At 39.6% G+C, this 21,120-nt stretch overlaps 1 protein-coding gene across 1 annotated transcript in view; it reads left to right on the plus strand.

Annotated features, from left to right (window-relative positions):
• LOC121507795 (voltage-dependent T-type calcium channel subunit alpha-1I-like) overlaps positions 1-21,120 on the plus strand; it is a 317,733-nt gene that overhangs the window by 67,859 nt on the left and 228,754 nt on the right. Inside the window, exon 3 of the mRNA XM_041784135.1 lies at positions 6,652-6,785. Coding sequence (XP_041640069.1) covers positions 6,652-6,785 — 134 coding nt within the window. The remainder of the gene's footprint in view (positions 1-6,651; positions 6,786-21,120) is intronic.

The raw sequence follows: 21,120 nt of genomic DNA on the forward strand, positions 1-21,120 counted from the left end.
TTTCAATGACTTAAACTCACTCATGGCTCTTTTTTTCTGTAACTGCGTAACAATTCCAAATATCAGTGATTGGTCTCATGACCTACTGCCAGCTGGCATCCATATTGGACGTTGAAAAAACAACATTGTTTGACTCTTGAGTCTGTGTGCTGAACTTTCTGGAAAACTAAAAACAATGCTGATTTCATTGGATTGTGTTTTCTCTTAAACTTGGCCTATTGCAAAGTTTAAAAGGAGAGCTTTTACAAATTGATGCCTGGCTAACTGTAGGTTGTGAGATTCTCAAAAAGAATTCATTGTGCCAAAACAATGCAGGGAAGTGCAGTTGGCACTGTTTATAAGTTATGTAAGATTTTGTCAGTGTTTAGCCTTGCTTTAAGGAGTAAAGAGGCGACTGCGTTGTGTCTAACACAGTGAGTAGATTCCAGCATTGCAAGAAACAAAAATGTCAAAGCTTTAGAGTTAAATCCAAAGTTAAAGTCCAGATTTTCTACGCCATTTACATTGTGGTACATTTGAGTCAAATGCAACAGGAATTTTGAGCTGAGTCTGAAGATGCTTCAAGTCTTGATGTGCATGCTGTTCTCCAGCTCTCATGCCTCTCGGTTGTGTGATGAAACAGTTTCAAGACAAAACAGAAAATTAATTTGCATTTGACTTCCTTGGAGCTATGCATGACCTGAATGGCTGAGAATCTTCACAGAGATCACGCGTCGCTATGTGGGGAGAGAGCGGTGTTTTCATCTTACTGAATAGAGAATGTGAAAGAATCAATAACAAGCCCGTGGAAATAGAGCAGCATGCAAATACCATCCTTCATCACACATTATGAGAGGAAACAGGCGCTTGAGCTTGGATGCAAATATTTCAAAGATGACATTCTTGTGTCCCAGAGTTTCCTTTAGATTAAGTGCATTCTTTGATCTGATCTCTTGAATTTTAACAAAAAGTGAAGGTTGTAAAAGAACTTGGAGGCTTCTGAAGCATTTTGATAGTTTGGTGATTTAAAGAAAAAGGAATTTCTCTTCCAGCAGACAGAATTGTGTTGTCTTTTGAATTATAGGCAAATGGCTCTCAGAAGTAAATTTCCACTCACATCTACTCTTTCAAATTCTACCTTGAAGCACTGATTGATCACTCTTACAACTATTCATTAGCAAAGCTCAGCCAAGGCCTTCACGATGACAGCCAGTGTTCCTTCACCAAAATTGACCAGTGGTAGTTAACATGTTGACCAAAACAGGCAAAATCTGCCTTGATCAAAGCAAGCTCTCCTTCAGTGATGTTCCCCTCTTTACTCTTAGAAACATTCTCTGAAACATGAGGGTGTGTCTTATGCTATTTGTGAACTTTGGGCCCAGGTCCTCCACATGCATGTGTAAATCTGCTGGCTTGAAATAGAGACGCTAAAGAAAACCAAAGAAAAGATCTTCGTATGACACTCCTGATGCCTTGTCATCTCCTGCTTTCCTTCTTCCTCACTTATGCCAATGGGAGTGACACAAGCTGTTTCTCAAAGCCAAGGAAGGATCCTGAACAGCCGTTTATAAAGGACACTACGTCATCGACTGCCATCGGAGGACTGTTCCAGTCTTGAGCATCTTCAAATTTTTCCAAGGACTGCGTCCTTCAAACAGAGAATTTCCAAAGATGCACATGTGTATCCTTCACTAGCAGCAATTACCCAAAATCCAATGTGCATTGTTTTCCTTCTCTTAAAAAAAGCGTAATATCAGGAGAAAGCCCGTTCCTAGCGTGCTCAATACACTTTTAAATGTCCTGCTTCCATCATAATTATGTTGTCATCATTATTTCTTATCATTAAAGTAAAGCTGGACAGGTTAAAGCAGTTCCATATGATATGATTATATTATGTAATCATCCATTCATTTTCTATACTGCTTATCCCGTTCAGGGTCACGGGGGGGGGGGGGGGCTGGAGCCTGTCCCAGCTGTCATTGGGCGAGAGGCAGGGTTTTATATAATTAATTTTATGATTATTCAATTCAATTCAATTCAATACAACTTTATTTTCCCCAAAGGCAATTCAGTTTGACAGCAATACACAGTGCACATGCAGCAGCCAACACACCACACGCAACAATATGCTGAACAATAACACTGTTATTGTTAACACTGATTATATTAAATGATGAATATGAAAATGATAAAATTATAATTATGATTATATTAAATCATAAAAATGATTATACGACTATATTATTTTATATATTATGATTATAAGATGATGTGATAGCTTATTAGACAACACAGGTAAAACTTGGTCGCACTTTGATTTCTGCTGCCGCCGCGTATATGGGTGCGACCCTTCCTATGATGTAATCACACACGATAGCTAGCCTGTTCCAAATGTGAGTTGCCAGGGAAGACTCTGGCCTCGCCTCCAAGGGTCCTGACTCAGGAGGATCCTTCCCACAAATAGCATAACAGAATTTCAAATGGGACTTATCATCTATACTCTGATCAATTCCTTTCTGACTCACTCTGTTTTCTGCTCTCTCTTCCTCCTCTGCTCTTCTTCCATTCTCTCCCTTTCTCTCTCTGCTCCACTCTTTTACTCCTTGATGTAAGTTTGCTCCACTGAAAGAGGAGAAATATAAAAACAAGGAGTGTTAGATTTTTGACTATTATACTACCATTAAAAGATCAAGTTTTATATTTATCTTAGTCCCGTCAATGAACTGTTTCCATGATTGGAGTTAATAAGGTCAGACTAAATCATCCTAACACAAAATTAAACTGTCTTCTAGAGTCTTAAAGCCACATCATATTTTTCTGTATAAGGTCCAAGTTAAATTAGAAATCAAATCCTGTCAGACTTTCATAATAGCCAATATTTTGAAGAATAAAAAAGGTAGTGTTTCCTATCTGATTTTAACCTCTCCTGTACACAGTCAGCTCACACTTCAGCAGAAACACAGCGAAGACTCGACCCAGGCTAAATCATAAGTAGAAGTTTAATCTTGTTGTCTGAAATGTGGAGGATGCATATTGATTTTCTCAGTTAATGCTTCATAATCTAACTGGTTCATGTGACTGACCTGTCTGTGTGTTTGATTTAATCACCCTGGTGAGTCAGACTGAAACACAAGCAGAAACACAACGTGAACGAGCTGTGAGCTCAGGCTGAATGAACGTGCTGTATGTTGGCTGTCTGCTAAATCATACTTTATAAACTTTAACTGTATTTTGACCATCTGCTGTCTTCTGTGCTAAACATTACTTCATTCAACTTTGGTTTCACGACCGCAGCACCGGCATTTACCAAAGATTGCATATTGTCGAGAAGAGCACTCACTTCATCCCAAATTCATGCACATTCAATAACTTAACGGAGGAGTGAGTTGCTCTGAGACCAAAAAGGTTCAGGGCTTTAATGACAACATCTGGGGCTTAAGCCCATGTGGCCACCCCCTAACTCCGCTGATGGGCACATACAAGGCATGACCAATGCTGTTGTTAGCATAGTAGAGAAGTACATTACAGATAACATCTCAGTCTGAGTTTAAAGTGTACAATAACAGCAACATGCATCAAGTGTGCCTGCTTTGCAGAGTGTCTCTGTCAGCCTGTCTGGGGCTTTAATGCAAACTGTGCAAACTTCTGCAAAAGAGAAATGAAACTTGTAAATGTGAGGTTAAGCAGATGTGAACACAGACTAAAAAAAAAAGTTATGGATTGGAGCTTTTCAAGATGGATTTACCTGATGACAGACATGGAGTCTTCCAAATCCATCTGCTTTGCAGGGTTAGTACCGTGCAATTCTAGAAACTAAATTCTCTCTCATAGAACACAGTTGTTTTAATAGTGAAAGGTGTTTAAAGTGGGGATAAACTGAACACAGACAGCTGGAACAGCAGTAACCACCAAGAATAGAGAAAATCATGATCGAAAAAAAAAACAAAGGAAGCAAGAAGACAGGCTTAAAGATTGAGATATGTAAGAAAGTGAAATGTGAAAATGTCACAGGATGAATCTTCCTCGGTTCAGCCAGCTTCAGAAAAGACAGCAGCTCATCCATCTTTTCAGTTCGATGAAGGTCAAGGTTGCACACTTTGACCGTTCCTTCACATTAGCACGCCCAGCTGGCATCTCTCCACTCCTCCAGGACTGCTGAGTAGGATCCTTCTTTTCAGCAGTCGGCTTGTGACAACACAAAGAACCCCGTGGATGATTCAGATTCAGATCATGTTGCCCACAGTACTTTCCTCTGAAAATCAAATTACAGGCAACGCCAAGCACGTCACTTAATCTCTAATCCCCCTGTATACACAGAAAAGAACACCAGCTAATCTGGGCTTTTTGCTTGCAACAGCAATAACACGCATTAGCAAGCTGAGATCTTTGATTTATTTGGATTTTTTTCCCTCTCTTCTTTTAATTAGATGCTTGATTAAAGCTGCGAGTGAGGGGAGGGTGTCGACGAGGGGCTTATCTTTGATTACTGCTCAAACAAATTATTTTCCATTACACACCGTTTAGGGAAAACTGATCAACTGGGGAATGGGGGAGGGAAGGGTGAAGAAGAGGGAGAAAATAGAGGTTTAATAGAGACAATAAAGACGGGAGTATGGAGTATTAAATCATCAGGGAGTGAGAGCAGGAGAAGGATAAATAAAACTGCTGAAGGAAGAGGGATGGGAGAACCAGATTGTCAGGGAGGTGAGGAGGGGAAGAGATGGGAAGGAAAATTGAGAGAATCCCAGGAGAATGATGGGAAAGGTGGAAAAAAGGAGGTTAGTGAAACCTAGCTTTGCTCAGTATCCCGTGCTTCATTTTACATCCACGTAAAAGTGTTAAAAACACAGAAGGTGATCCCAGCTCATCCCCGAGGTGCTGTTGGGAAAAGTCATCTGCTATATAAAATTTTACTGAATGGTCAATAAAACTGTGAATATTTATCAGCGCTAAAAAGTACAAGGTGGTGTCTTTAGGCTGTTTTTAAAAGCCCATAAAGAATCAAATACCTAAAAATGTACAGTGAACTGTGTGATGCTGGCAGATATGAATATTTAGAGAGAAAACATAAATGACATGCCTGACCAAAACAATATACACTGTTGTTTTAAGCTGGTTATTTATGTCCAGTTTAACTGTGAATCTAAACTGATGGATTTTGGACATACTGTAGGGTGTAACAGACACAAAGACAGGGCTGTGTTCAAGCACAGACAGGAAGTAAAGTGGAGGGAGATGCTTCCTGTGTTAACTCCAAGAATCAAGGGTGTCTATGGAGAAATTTGCAGACAGAAGTAAAACATAACACCCATCATACCACATCCATCCACCAGGCCAGGAATTAGATACAAAACAATGAATAGGAGCAAAAGATTCGAAAAAATAAATAAATAAATAAATAAATAAATAACCATAGAACAAGACCACTGTGATTGGTTTTAAAAGTCAGTGGTAGCAGTGACAAATGAGATTTGAAGTCTTTTTGTCCCTCAAGCTTGCACTGAAATAAATCTGTATTTATTTAAATAGTGATTGGTCCAATGTTATTAATTTTTTACCTCCACCAAGGAGGTCATGTGATTGGCAGGGTTTGTTAGTTAGTTTGTTTGTTTGTTAGAAAAATAACTCAAAAAGTTGTGGACGGATTTTGATGAAATTTTCAAGAAATGTCAGAAATGGCATAAGGAAGAACTGATTAGATTTTGGGAGTGATCCGGATCACCGTCTGGATCCAGGATTTTTTTTTAAGATTCTTCACTATTGGGAGATAGGGCTAATGGCGGAGGTCTGTGCTGTTACCACTTTACACCAGGAAATGGCGGACATGAGTAACTTCAACCCCAGCAGCATTTTTGGTGTGTTTCTATTCAACGCTTTGGAGTTTATAGAGTTTGAAAGACACACGCCCAGTCGAGGAGACGAGTCGGAGTGTAACAGAGAGAAAGACAGCGAATTGTAGCGAGAATACTCACAATGCTGGGAGGAATAGAGGAATATTCACTCTCTGCCATGGCTCCCAGTCGTCCGGTGAGACCATGGGTGAGACTGTCAGTGCATCTGTTGGCACCGGCAGGCAACGCCTCCACCATGACAGTCCACCTGCGAAGCCAATGCTTCGCCTCACCGTGTTTCCACCCCACCGGGGAGCGAGTAATCGGCGGATGCTGTGGGGGGGCACATGGGGACGGATCCAGGAATGTTTTTAAAGGATTCTTCACCACTGGGAGATAGGGCTAATGGCGGGGGTCTGCGCTTTTCTAGTTTACAGTCCGTTGTACAAATATCACTAAACTTCAGACATGGCTCCATCTTTGCTCCATCTCCTGAGGGACTCGAACCCTGCTGTTAAATAATACTGAGAACAGTACTGGAAGTGTTTATGAGTGGGAGCATTTTAGTTTTGCTGATGCCTTATACTAGTAATGGTTTATGCAACTATGTAAACTGGTTATAGTCAAGTGTTGTCTGAGCTAGATCACCGAAATGACAACAACAAACATTTTCCACTTTCCTTTAAAAAGAGCGAGAAGCCAGATTCTCTATAGTAGATTTTTACATGTACAAGCATTGAATGCATGTTTATTTGTGGACTTCACAGCACAAAGAAATGACATTTCCTTCTCCACTACCCCTGACTCATATTCTCTTTGTCTCTGTTCCTGGTCATGTCAGGCTTTTGATGCATTCATCTACATCTTCTTCGCTCTGGAGATGGTTATCAAGATGGTCGCTCTGGGAATCTTCGGACGGCGCTGTTACCTCGGGGACACATGGAACCGGCTAGATTTCTTCATTGTCATAGCAGGGTGAGTACCTCATGTTCTCTCCATCAAATCCCTTTTGTATGTCAGAGGGTAAAAATGTGGGTAAAAACAGTGAAAGGTGTTGCTCTGAACATACACTGCAGAACCACTGATGCACAGTCTAAGAGGAGAGGAAGGCCGTCTGATAAATTCAAGAAAAATGGGTAACAGTGATGAGGAAATTCATAGTTTTGGGAGCTTTTCTTTGCATATGTCTCTTCATTTCTGACATATCCCTGTGAGCATACTGTACCTCTTTAATAAAAGATAAATAAAATTGTTGTCTTAAACACTTTGTCAAAGAAAATATTTGTACTTTAATGTATATTTATGATACATCCTTCTTATTGATACTGCCGTTTTTCACCATTTTTTCCCTCACATTGTCATTCTTCCTCCCTCTTCCTCTTCATCCTCCCCCTCTCCTTACTTTCCCCAGGGGAAGGTGAACATATTTCATTCACTTTTACTGGCCTGGTTTTCTTGATTTTCCATAAATTTTAAAAGTCATAGGAGCACGGTTCATGCCCTTAGGCTAGAGCAGTCATCGCTTCCACCATCTTGCTTTCTCGTAATGTTTTATCTGGTCTGCTTCCTCTTCTCTGATCCCACAGTCACAGCTCGTATGTCTTCCCTCACCCTCCATCTTCTCATCTCTCCTTCACCCACCACCCTTTAAGCAGCAGCCGCCTTACAGATGCTCGTTTTTGAGCGCTGAAATCCAAGCTCTCTGTGCAGGCACTCCTCCACCGGCAGCAATTACTCTCCAGTCTTACATCCGCCACATGCAGTGTGCGTAGCTGCAAGCGGAGGGGGGGCGTGTGATAAAATGCTGCACCCCTGGGAACTAGTGAGCTGCAAACACAAACAGTAGGCGCTCTGCAGGAAAGGGATTAGGAGCAGCGTGAGTTCCACACCAGGCTCTGCTTAGTCCGCCTGTAAAGCTGAACCAGACCTCTGCATGCAGGGTGATTGTGCTGAGCGGCGCATGTTGTTTGGGGGTTTGGAAAAGCAGGTGTCCAACTTTCAACAATAAAGTTGGTGGTTTTGGCAAATTCTCCCTGAAGACATAATCCCCCCGCTGAGTGCGTTTTGTTTGGCATTTTAAATTCTGACAAACAAAACTAAGACTAAAAGCCTCTCTTAGTTTAATGTTTGCTATTATAATAAACTTGATAGTTTCCATGTCCACAAATGAGCAGCATTAAGCCAGAACAGTCACTGCTCACTTTGCACCACTCAGCTTTTGAATATGCTTTCAAATTGTCCTTGTCTTTAAGTTTTTTAATGACTTATGTCTCTAAATCCTACTACACTGCTCACTAAACAAGAGACTTAAAACACTCAAAGACCACTCAATCCAAGTATCATTATAACTAAGATTTAAAGCAGTGATACTCAACATGTGGCTCTTTTCTGATGATTTGTGGCTCTTTTATGTCTTAATTTGAAACATTATTCCCATTTTTGCCACTTCTTCTTGACACTTTTATCTTGATTTTTTCTTTTTTTTAGCCCCTTTTTTGCCAATTTCCCATCTTGCCACCCTTTCCCACCTTTTTTGCCCATTTTTTCCTTTTTTTTGTCACTTTTCACTCATTTTTTTTGCCACAGATTTGACATTTTTGGACCATTTTTGCCACGTGTAACTATTTTTTTTTTTTTTTTAACCACTTCTCATCCATTTTTGTCACTTTCTCCCCTTTTTGCAACATTTCTCCCAGTGTTTGCTGCTTTTTGCCCATTTTTGCCACGTATTTTGTCACTTTTCACCCATTTTTTTGACACTTTTATCCTGCTTTTTACTTTTTTTTTGGCCTATTTTTTTGCCACTTCTCACTCATTAAGGTTCTTTTGCACTTAAATTCCACTTAATTCCCTTTTTTCAACCTTTTTTCTGATTTTTGCCCATTTTTGTCACTTTTCACCCATTTTTGACATTTTTATCCTGCTTTTTGCATTTTTTTGCCCCCTTTTTCCGATTTTTGCCAACTCTCACCCATTAAGCTGCCTTTTGTGGTTAAATTCCATTTAATTCCCAACTTTTCTGTGATTTTTCCACATTTTAGTCACTTTTTACTCTTTTTTTTTGCCATGGTTTTGGCACTTTTGGACCATTTCTGCCAGTTGTAACTCATTTTTGTTTGCTACTACTCACCCATTTTTGCCACTTTCTCCCAATGTTTGCTGCTTTTTGCCCATTTTTGACACTTTTATCCTGCTTTTTGCATTTTTTCCCCCTTTTTTCCTTTTTTTGCCAACTCTCACCCATTAAGCTGCCTTTTGCGGTTAAATTCCATTTAATTCCCACCTTTTCCCACATTTTTTCTGATTGTTGCCACTTTTCACCACTTAGATTGTGGCTCTTGCAGATGTATTTTTCAACAATTTGGCTCTTTGGTTGAGCAGAGTTGAGTAAAACTGATTTGAAGTAGTAATCAGGTGGATGTGACCCGCTGCCAAACTGGTTTAAATGCAGCATGTCTCCAAAAAGCAGACTGAAGCTGTCAGGAAAAGCAAAGACATGCAACATTACCAGTCAGTTGTTTCATAGTCAATTCAATGTAATAATTACAACCCCATTTCCAAAAAGCTGGGACACTTCAAAAATGTAAATGAAATCTGAATGCAGTGATTTGCAAATCTCATAAATACATTTTATTCATAATGAAACATAAACAATATAAATATGAGCCAAATATGACCCATTTTTGCCTAGTTTTACCCCTAGTTTTGCCACTTTACACCATTTTTTGACAATTGTAGCACATTTTACCACTTTAAACCATTTTTGCCAATTAAACCTTTTTTCACCATGCTTCTCTCTCTTTTTGCCACTTCCCAACGAACTCTTGCCACTTTCCACCTATCTTTTCCCATTTTTTACCACATTTTATGCCAATTTTTGCCCATTTTAACCATATTTCACTATTTGTTTTGCATTTTTACACCAGTTTAACTCATTTCTGCCTACTTTTCTGCCTCAGTTAACCCAGTTTTTGCCAGTTCAAACCACTTTTTTCCCACTTTTAAATCCCATTTCACCAAAATTTCAATCAATCTTTGTCACTTCAAACCTGTTTCTGAATACATTTGAATCCCTTTTTGGCACTTATGCCCATTTTAGCAACTTTTACCCATTTTTACCTCCGCCAAGGAGGTTATGTGATCGGGTGGGTTTGTTCGTTTGTTCGTTTGTTTGTTAGTTTGTTAGCAACATAACTCAAAAAGTCATGGATAGATTTTCATGAAATTTTCAGAAAATGTCATGAATGGCATAAGGAAGAACTGATTAGATTTTGGGGTTGGTCTGGATCACCGTCTGGATCCAGGATTTTTTTTTAAGGATTCTTTACTATTGGGAGATAGGGCTAATGGTGGAGGTCTGTGCTGTTACCACTTTACACCAGGAAATGGCTGACATGAGTAACTTCAACCCCAGCGGCATTTTTTGGTGTGTTTCTATTCAACGCTTTGGAGTTTATAGAGTTTGAAAGACACACGCCCAGTCGAGGAGACGAGTCGGAGTGTAACAGAGAGAAAGACAGCGAATTGTAGCGAGAATACTCACAATGCTGGGAGGAATAGAGGAATATTCACCCTCTGCCATGACTTTCCATCATCCAGTGAGACCATGGGTGAGACTGTCAGTGCATCTGTTTGGACCGGCAGGTAATGCTTCCGCCATGACAGTCCACCCGTAGCAAAACCAATACTTTGCCTCACCGTGTCTCATGGGGACGGATCCAGGATTTTTTGAAAGGGTTCTTCACCATTGGGAGATAGGGCTAATGGCGGAGGTCTGCGCTTGCTGAGTGCTTTTCTAGTTGCTAATTTTTGCCACATTCCTGCAGCATTTAAAAAACCACATTTACCACCTCTTCCACCAATTTTTGCCATTTTTAAACATTTTTAGCAATATTTAACTTATCTTAATTCTTACCCCCATTTTCCTGGGTGCCAGAGAGCTCTCCGCTTTATCCCCTTATAATAATAATAATAATAATAATAATAATACATTTTATTTATAAAGCGCTTTTCATAAAACTCAAAGACACTGTACAAAGCAGAAAGATAAAATCACATTAAACAAGCCAAAAAACAACAAAGTCAACAATGGACAGCTTTTTCTTCACATGACTATTCTTTAATGTGCATGGCTGTTGAACCACCTTCAGGTACAGTGGGGGACACAGACACCTTTATTTCGGGGGTCATGGGCTGAAAAGGTTGAAAACCCCTGCCACAAATAACCTTTCTGAACCACAGAACTCTAGCCTAAGGCTCCTTTTCAGCCTCAAGATAAGACACTTGAAATTCACTTTTATTTATTTATTTATTTATTTATTTTTTTTAGATGCAGCCTGTTCCATGAGTTCCAGTGGAATTATTGTGTGGTAGCAGCCCTCCTGTACTTATGCTTTTGATGTCGTGTTTGAAGCACTTTGAATAGCCTTCTTGTGGAACAGTGCTTTGGAAAAAATATCCACCATGCCTTGCCTTACCCACTGTAAAAGAGATAATGTGCTTCTTCAACATCAGTTTAATGTATGTAATATGGCGCTATACAGATGGGTAAAATGCAGTAAATGGTCATTCACTGTTGTGGTTTCCTTCCATTCTACACTCTATTCCTTTTTGTGTCGTCATGCTGCTGAGGGTTCACTCAAGGATTAGGAAAAAAGACTGCACACAACACAACAAGAGATGCTTTAATAGAAAATGAAAGAAAAAGATGTCTGAAAGATTTTTATGTGGTCAAGGATACAAAGTCCTTCATACTCTTCAAATGAGAACATGCTTTAAGACCGTCATGGACTCTTTTAAGGACAGGGTTGTTTCTGAAAAAGGCTGAGGATTCAGTGTCCCTATTTCTGTACACACATGAACTGATGCTTTTTCTTCACCTCTACATTCACCTCTAATGTAGCTTATTCTTATAGAAAAATGAGCACATACATCTTATTTACCACCAACTTGAGAGGCATGAGATCTCTTTTAGCAGAGATAATGGCGGCACTTCCTCTCTACATAACAAAACCATCGCCATAGGATGTGTGTCTCTTCATATTCAGACCCTCTGTGGGTTGATAATATATACAGCTGCTCTTGGCTCTTAGTCGCAGTAATAACATTACTTCCAATGAGTGACGTTGATCCTGATTTGTTGGAGCGCTGCGGCACTGTGCTCGCCTGCAGCCGAGCGGACAAGGAGTGATGGAAAGAGAATAAAAAGGATGGTGAAGCAAGGGAAGGCATTAGAGCGGAAGACGTTTGTTTCTTTTGCCGTTAGTCTAATACTGTTGGCACCTGCCATTGCTCAGCATTAAGATTATTGCCCTGCATGCAGAGTTAAAGTGCAAATAAAGCAAAGAAAATCAACCAGTTTGAAGAGTCAAAGCTAACTACAGGGAACGAGTTTAAGACTGTTGCCAAACATATTCAGTCTTTGCTTAAATCAATGACAAACATGGGACAACCAATGTTAAAAGAGGAACATTTTAGATCAGTGTCATGGGAGCTAAATAAACCTGTGGAAAGTTTTATTGGCTCTGTTAGAGGTCTCCAGTCTTCGTCCATATCAGACAGATTTTAAGATGACCTTGCCTTTGTTGTTCAACCTTTCATCATACATGTATGGGATCATATGATGGCTACGCTCCATTGAGGTATTTTTTTAAGCAACCAGTCTGACTGCAGACCTCAAATCTCTTGCAGACCACTATGGTGAGACACAACATCTGTCAGAATGGACGGGTAGAAGGGATGTAATTGCCCAGTCTGATGTTTTAGAAGGTGATTTTTTTTTTTTTCTACTTATTCATAGACAAAGTCTGGCAACAATTATTCAATACCCACAATGCAAGCATTACAGACTAAGCAACATTTTATACCTAAAACATAAACATGATTGGACAGTTTTATTTCCATTATCCATGATTAAATTAATTACAGAAGTGGTTATGCTAACACTAGCTCGCTTTAGCGCCAGTAGCTTCATTTAAAGCAAACAAAGCTTGGCTTAATAAGTAGTTAACATTACTTGAATAGCCTTTGTAACTATGTTAGCTTTAGCTAAATCTCATGAAGCTAAATCAAGCATCATTCACATAAATACTTCCAAAACAGGTGTAGCTTGAGCACATGTAGCATAATCTAATGTAAATAATGTAGCCGTGTTTCTTTTTGCTTTAGCTGCATCAGTTATGTAGCTACATGACAACTCTAGCTAAAGTAACTTTTTTTAGCTTTAGCTTTTGTGCTGTAGCTACCATAGGCACATTTTCTACAGTAGCTATGTAGCAAATGTAGCTCTGAATCTTTTTGCTTTAGCTTCATTAGTGATGCTGCATTATCACTCTAACTAAAGTAACTTCATTAGCTTTAGCTTTAGAACTTTAGCTACCATAGGCACATTTTCTACAGTAGCTATGTAGCAAATGTAGCTCTGAATCTTTTTGCTTTAACTACATTAGTGATGCTGCAATAGCACTCAAGCTAAAGCAACTTCATCAGCTTTAGCTTTAAAACTGTAGCTACATAGGTGTATTTTCTACATTAGCTTTGTAGCAAATGTAGCTCTGCATCTTTTTGCTTTAGCTACATTAGTGATGCTGCAGTAACACTCAAGCTAAAGTAACTTCATCAGCTTTAGCTTTAGAACTGTAGTTACTATAGGCACATTTCCTACAGTAGCTATGTAGAAAATGTAGCTCTGTATCTTTTTGCTTTAACCCCAGTTATAATTTGCATTAAATCGGATGGAATATCACTATTTATAAGGCGATGTTTTCTATGATTCAGACCATGGAGAGGTGTCACGGTTTAACAAACTAGATTCTGATTATTTCATTAACCAGCATTATCAGTTAGGCAGACCTAGAAAGTTCATTTACACATTTAAGACTCGAGTTGTGTTACTGAGTTGTTGTTGTTGTTGTTACTGTGTTTTACTTAAACCAGAGTTTCTCAACCTTTTCAGCCCATGACGCCCTAAAATAAAGGTGCCAGAAACTGGGGACCCTCACTGTACCTGAAGGTGGCTGAACACACCTATGCATAGTCATGTGGAGACAAGGCCGTCCATAAGGGGGGATAAAGGGGAGAGCTTTCTGGGGCCCAGCCAAACTGGGGGTCCATGCAGGTCAAGAAAATCATGGTCTATTTTATAGTTAAGCTTTGATATTTTATATAACCACTCTTATCAATGACACAACTCTCTTTTTAAGATCATGTGTGTAGTATATTTCCTTCTTAAAAATGTGAATCTATTTTGTTAAAAAAAAAGGGTGAAAATTAAAAAAAAGGTTACTAATGGCAAAAAAAAAAAAAAAAAAAAAATGGTGGAAAAGGTGGTAAAATTTGATCTTAAAAGTAGCAGATATGGGTTAGAATTGGCAAATAAATAAATAAATAAAAATGGCAAAGAATAACTGAAAGAAGGCAAAAAATGGTTTACAGTGGCCAAAATGGGCATAAATAGTGAAAGAATTAAAAAGTTGCTGAAAAGGGTTTCAAATTGGCAAAAATGGGTGGAAACCTGATGAAATGGGAAGAAACGATGTAAACTGACAAAATAGTGCTAACTGAGAAAGAAAAAATAGGCAGATATTGGCAGAAATTGGTCACACTGGCACAAATGGATATACCAGATAGTGAAATATGGTTTAAATGGGAAAAAAAGGGCATAAAAAGTGGTAAGATTGGGTTTAATGGGGCAATAATGGGTCAGCAAAGGCAACATTAAGCTTATGTGGCAAGAATTAGTTTAGAAGTGGAAAAACAGGCAGAAAAAAAATGGTGGAAAGGGTTTAAAATGGCAAATTTAATTGTTAAATGGCAAAAATGTGCTAATTTTTTTTTTGGGGGGGGGGGGTGATTAATATTGGTTAAATTTGGAAAGTGGCAACAGTGGAATTTAAAAAATATTCATAGTTTTTTTTAGGGAATCTGGAGACCCCCTCTTAGTGTCTTGCGACCCCCAAGGGAGTCACAACCTCAAGGTTGAGAACCACTGACCTAAACAACCTGTGTGCAGAACACAAGGCATGAAATGAAACATTACTTAAGTAAATACTTCACATTTCACAGCTCAGTTTAGTCTGCACCCTTAGATGTCAGCTTTGGAAACAGACAGTAATACCAGACATTGCATATGTTGTAGTTTCAGGCTTTTTCTTTTAATATCAGTTTGTATACTTCTCTTAGAACTTCACTCTCTAACTTTCCTCTGCAAAATCTGTATATGATTCATCCATCAGCAAAACAACCACCTCTCCCCCATGGATTATTTTTTCCCCTCCAAAACTGACAGGAATCTGCCCCCTCATGATCCTCATGTATATTTTACCTGTGGTTATGTGTGTGCATACTGTACCTTCACACCTGAGCGTGCTCATCCCCTTTGTAAAAAGCTGTCATGTGGGGCAGCGCTGGAGAGGCTATCTGTGAGCGCAGGCTCAGCTTTACACCTTCTCTCCTAGGATCCATTCATCCTGTCAGCTCCTCCTCTCCCTCTTCACGCCCTCTATCTGTCTCAAACACTCAGCAGAGGGAGCAGGAGAGGAGGTGAAGACATGCTGATGTGGAGAGGGAGCATGAAAGAAAAATACTAGCAATATAATGGATAAAGGGAGGAACATCAAAGGGTATGAATGAAGAAATGTCAGGGCTCATGCATTCATACATTTGGCTTTCTAAATGCATTTTTATCAAACCTGTGGTACAAATGACAACCAGGACTCCGGGCTTTCACTCACGGGATGTTGCCTGCTTACTCATCTGTTGCTCTCAGCATCTAAGCAGAACTGAGAGGGTTAAATGGACGATTGGCATCAGCTTCAGTAGCACTATCGTTAGAGCCAAAGATGCTGGTTGCTTGATTGGCTCCTGATGGGTGATGCTGAGCAGAAGTTCAGCTGCTGACAGATTCACAACAGTGGCAAATGATCCTCTGTAGCACAGATCATTTCATGCTTGCCAGACAAGAAAGGCTGTTTTTCTCAAAAATGGAGACCAAAAGTAGCAAATGTTTTGTTGGTTCTGAAGGCAGAAATATTCATCAGCTTTACCTCAGCTACTTCAGATCTTAATCCAGTGTTTTGAAGGGATGCTTATAGAAAAATGGGACTGATTATCAGCTTTGTCTTCTTCAGGCTGTGGCTCTGGAGTAGTTAAAGTTTCCATTTTAAGATGCATACATATATATTTTCCTTTCTGCAGAATGTATTTGATTTTTTTACATTTTGTTAGTAAAGAAGTTTATTTGAAATAATTTTGGATTCCATGCAGAAACAGTACAACATAGACCATAAAACTGGGTTTATAAAGCACACTTCTATGTCTATTTCTTTGTCCACAAAGTTGGCATGTATTGATTCGCGCCACATTAGTGTGACGTCTGTTGCTCTCTCCTCTCCGTTGCTAAGCAGTAACTGTTTTTCAGATGGTTTTGTTGCTTGAAGCTGTTGCTGCCATGAGTTTGCTGCATGTTGGTTTTGTCTCCCTGCTGTCAAAGCTCTGTCATTCTTCTAAGTTTTACATCAATAAAGCTAACTACAAGTTACTGATTTCAGTATACAGTGGAAGTGTGCCTGGAGCTTTTCAAAATAAAAGTATTATGTACATACGAACTGAGCTTCTCCAAAGAATTGCTGAAGTGGACTTTTACTTTGAAAGGCGCAATCCAGAAGTCCTTTCGTTCTGTGTTTATCTTTACCTGAACTGTGTAGAAGCAGAAAGCCTCATAAAGAGTAGAAGTTTGGGGAACAACTTTATGAAACAGACGTATTTTAGCTCATGGCCTTCATCTGGTTCATCAAGAAACCGATTTCAAACATTTTCTACCCATGTGGATGTAAATATTTGCTACAACAAGGTAAATATGGCTCTGTATTTATCATTTTCCTGTCTAGATTGACAGATAACCGCTCGTGGTGCAAATATAAAATAGACGAGACCTCAAATTTTTGAATTCTCCGTGCGTGAGACGTGCTGTGTTCCTGAGATGCAGCCCTAACACTGGCTGCCAGTCTGAAACAGGTTACTGCATAGGAGCAGTGAGGATCACAACACGGAACTGTGACGTCATGGCGCCAAAACATGGCAGTCTCCTGGTGAATTTATAAACTCAAATGACTCAAAATGCAGCTATCTTGTGAGTTTATTAGTTCAATGTGTATATGAAACATACAAATATCTACCCAACAAGATGAACTTGTCTGATCATGCAGGGTTCCTTTTAACAAAGTTACAGACAAGCAAACAGCTGTCATACACAGTAAGCGTAAAACAAGATACATGAATTAGAACGACACGGTCTAACAAATATCAGTGGCAAACATTTACAAGTTAATCAAAGCATCTGCAGCCAGATGTCTGTCTCCTAGTCATTTAACTTTCTCTTATATCATGGTCTTGGTGAATACTCGATTCTGATTGGCTCTGAAAATTACATTGGTGTCAATTAATTTCTGACACAGTTTGAACTTCTCAAGTCGTCCCGGTGCAAAAATCTTTTCACTGTTCCAATGGAGCCGTTACTCCGTTAGGAGTAACCATAGCAACCTGAGACAGTCATATTTTCTGAGCAGGGAGTACAGCGCTGCCAGCCTAAGGAGCCTGCGGACTGACATCAACCGTCACTTTGACATAAATAAAATGACAGACTCCAGGTTTAAGACCAGTAACTTAAGAAGGTCTCATCTTCTGTATCTGATGTACGTCTCATTTCAAGGCTCACCTTAACACTGAGAGGTGAGCGTTGCAAAAAACTCACTTCCCTCCTGTTCTAACTGCTATAAAATATTATCAGAAGATTCAAATAACATAAACAAAAGAAGAGAAGCCATTACTTCTTTGTAGAGCCAAAGGAAACGCTTCTGATAAACCGGCATGATAATATGTAACAAATATTGACATTTCTGACGGACAATCAGCACCTGGATGGTGTGGACAGCTCCGTTTCACGTCTGTGGCCTTGTAGTGCAGAAGGGATATTATTCTGTTTATTCAAACAGCCGGTCTGCTAAAACTAAGTTTTCTATCAGATGACTGTTCATGTTACCATACAGGTTTATAGTCTGATCACAGATGACTCTCAGTCTCACTTGTCTTCATGTCTTTTCATTGATAAATCCGTTCAGAAAGTGCGCTGAGCAGACTAGTTTTTTGTTCCATTGTGACTTCGTATCCATGGTCCGTCCTATTTACTGGAGTAGTGAATAACATTTACATTCCCTAAGAAAGTTATGGGATTGGAATGGCTATTTCAGTTATTAGTCAAGCCCTCAGGCATTCTATTTTGATCACAAAATGTATGAAATTATAAATAAGTAGCTTTTTTAATTGTTTTCGTTGGCATGGTATAAACGGGTTAATGCCCTTCGAGGTGTCCAGTTATCAGGGATGTATCCAATGAAGCGCAACATTAGTTCATGTAGGACAGTAGTCATATGCCTGTCCATGATCAGCTGACGGCCAGCTGATCCCAATTAACACCATGCAGCTCCAGCAGCCAATCACAGCTCTTTCTCTAAACATAGCAGTCCATCTAAATATGACATACTTCTCACTAATCTCTGTTTGCATTAATGCTGATGCACCATGCTGCTGCAGAGCTTCACCTCCTCCACCCCAGTCTGCTCCATTATAGCATGAAGCTTGTTCCACCCTCACAGTCAGATTCATGCTACTATGGGTTAATTGCTTTTGATTTAACTGTATTCAGTGTGCAGTCATAGATGTCTCCATCCATAAGGGGGCTTCTAGCCATGCGCTCTCTGGACAGTCAATGCACGCTGCTTGTCTAACCCAGGGAGCATCTTTCAAAGCCTTAAAATTTCTGCAATACATCTGATGCTGCATCAATCCACCTGTCAATCTTGCAGTCCACTTGTGAACAAAACCCCGAGGTACTTGAACTCCTTCACTCGGGGCAAAGACACCTTCCCCACCCTGAGAGAGTAATCCACCGTTTTCTAACAGAGAACTATGGCCTCAGACTTCTGACCCTAATTCCACTCGCTAAGGATTGAACCACATCATCTGCAAAAAGCACCAGAAGTGCACATTTGAAATTCTTGTTTTTGTTCCTTTTTCAGGTCTCTGTTCCTTGTGTTCTTCTCTGCTCTGTCTCCTCTTCACATGTATGTTTACATATGCTAGCATATCATACAATCTCAATGTACATTATAGATTTACATTTCCAACTGCCAAACATTGTGTTTTTAAAGAATAGCAGATGGAAGATTATAATTAATATCAATCTGAGTTGGCGGACATGCATGCAATGTCCCTGCTCTTGAGTGAGAGAAATAACTTCCGCCTGTTTACATCTAAAATATAGTGCAAGTGGTGCCAAGTCATGTTCTCGGATTCTCGAAAATAACTGTTAATGCTTCTTTTATCACTTTCAGTGTGACTGACAGGGATAAGTTCATCTTTTGTGATATGATCATTTATTATAAAGATAATACTTATGATTAAACCGTTTTATCTGCATAAAAGATCAATTTAAACCCTTGTTGTCGAACATAAGGAGAAAAAGGCAACAGAATGAAAATCTAAACAAAGAAGACACAACAACATGTTAGCCATAACTTTTTAGTTTCACAGGATTGCAGTCATTAATTTGAGTGTAAGGTTGCATTTCAGCCCATCGTTAGTTGCATGTTGTGAACTTACGGCCTACTTTCTTTAGTATGTGCTTGAAAACTCGTGGGATCCACAGGCTTAAATTATTGATATGAATGCTTGGAAAATAACAGTCATTGGGATTCTTGTGAAAGTCTGAGTTAAGAACATAAGTTTAGAGAGTCCCTATCCCTCTGACGGTGTAGTATTGAGCTGTGGTGATATTTATTTATTTAAGTGTTGACCTTCACGTGTTTCTATATCAGTGCTGCCATTTCTAATCAAATAAGGCCAAAATTCACCATGAATACAATCAATAAGATGTCTAATGTTGGAGCCATGGATCCCGCTGCTATAATGGGGGTGAATTTGATGGCGAATAAAAGGGTTTGTATCTGATTGTAGGACTCTCACCTTGACTAAACCTTTGAGCCAATACACCACTTGGGATTCCAATAGCACATACTGCTACCTAATTGTTTTAGTGATTCTACCATCCCGTAAAATCTCTGTAGAGGGGAAAAGAAACCTTGTACTGCTGCAGTCCTGAATCAGGCTCTCTATTATCTGCTCATTACTCCGTAAATCAGAACAGTCTGAGGGTTCATCAAGATGGAAGAATGCCAGATAATCATTTATAGACAACATAGAGTTTATCAGTCAATAGAAGGTCTTCTGGGTATGTTGTCAAAGTCCAGTCAAATCAATTCTTTTCTTGTTTCCTTGGGTATTTGCATAGAAATCTGAGTTAGTCAGGCAGTTTTCTTAGTGCAGTAAGACCACTGCAGAAAGTCATGGTAAAATATTTATGCAATTTTTCATATGAGATTCAAGAACCTGGGAAAACAATACAGATGCTGACTTGCCATTTAAGCCTGTTAAGGAGAAAAATTGCAGAATGTTTTCTTGTTGTGTAATTGTGTCTGAGCATGAACACTGTTGAGCAAGTTAGCATCCCTCCTAATCTCATCTCTTGACTTGAAGTTATTACATGGCAATGTGAGGTGGCAGACATGACTGTTTGAAATTTATTACCTCCGCCAAGGAGGTTATGTGATCAGGTGGGTTTGTTCGTGTGTTCGATTGTTGGTTTGTTAGCAACATAACTCAAAAAGTTGAGGACAGATTTTGATGAAATTTGCAGGAAATGTCAGAAATGGCATAAGGAAGAACTGATTAGATTTTGGGAGTGATCTGGATCACCGTCTGGATCCAGGAATTTTTTTAAGGATTCTGTACTATTGGGAGGTAGGGCTTATGGTGGAGGTCTGCGCTGTTCCCACTTTACACCAGGAGATAACGGACATGAGTAACTTCAATCCCAGCAGCATTTTTTGGTGTGTTTCTATTCAAAGTTTTGGAATTTATAGAGTTTGAAAGACGCACGCTCTGAGTCGAGGAGACGAGTCGGAGCGTAACAGAGAGAGAGAGACAGCAAATTGTAGCGAGAATACTCAAAATGCTGGGAGGAATAGAGGAATATTCACCCACTGCCATGACTTTCAGTCGTCCAGTGAGACCATGGGTGAGACTGTCAGTGCATCTGTTGGCACTGGCAGGCAATGCTTCCGCCATGACAGTCCACCCATAGCAAAGCTAATGCTTTGCCTCACCGTGTGTCCACCCTGCTGGGGAGGGAGTAATAGGCGATCCTTAAGTGTTTTTGACTCAGCCTAGAGTAAAACAACAGATGTGGAATAGAACA

The sequence above is a fragment of the Cheilinus undulatus genome, linkage group 4 (genome assembly GCF_018320785.1).
Source record: "Cheilinus undulatus linkage group 4, ASM1832078v1, whole genome shotgun sequence".
NCBI lineage: Eukaryota > Metazoa > Chordata > Actinopteri > Labriformes > Labridae > Cheilinus > Cheilinus undulatus.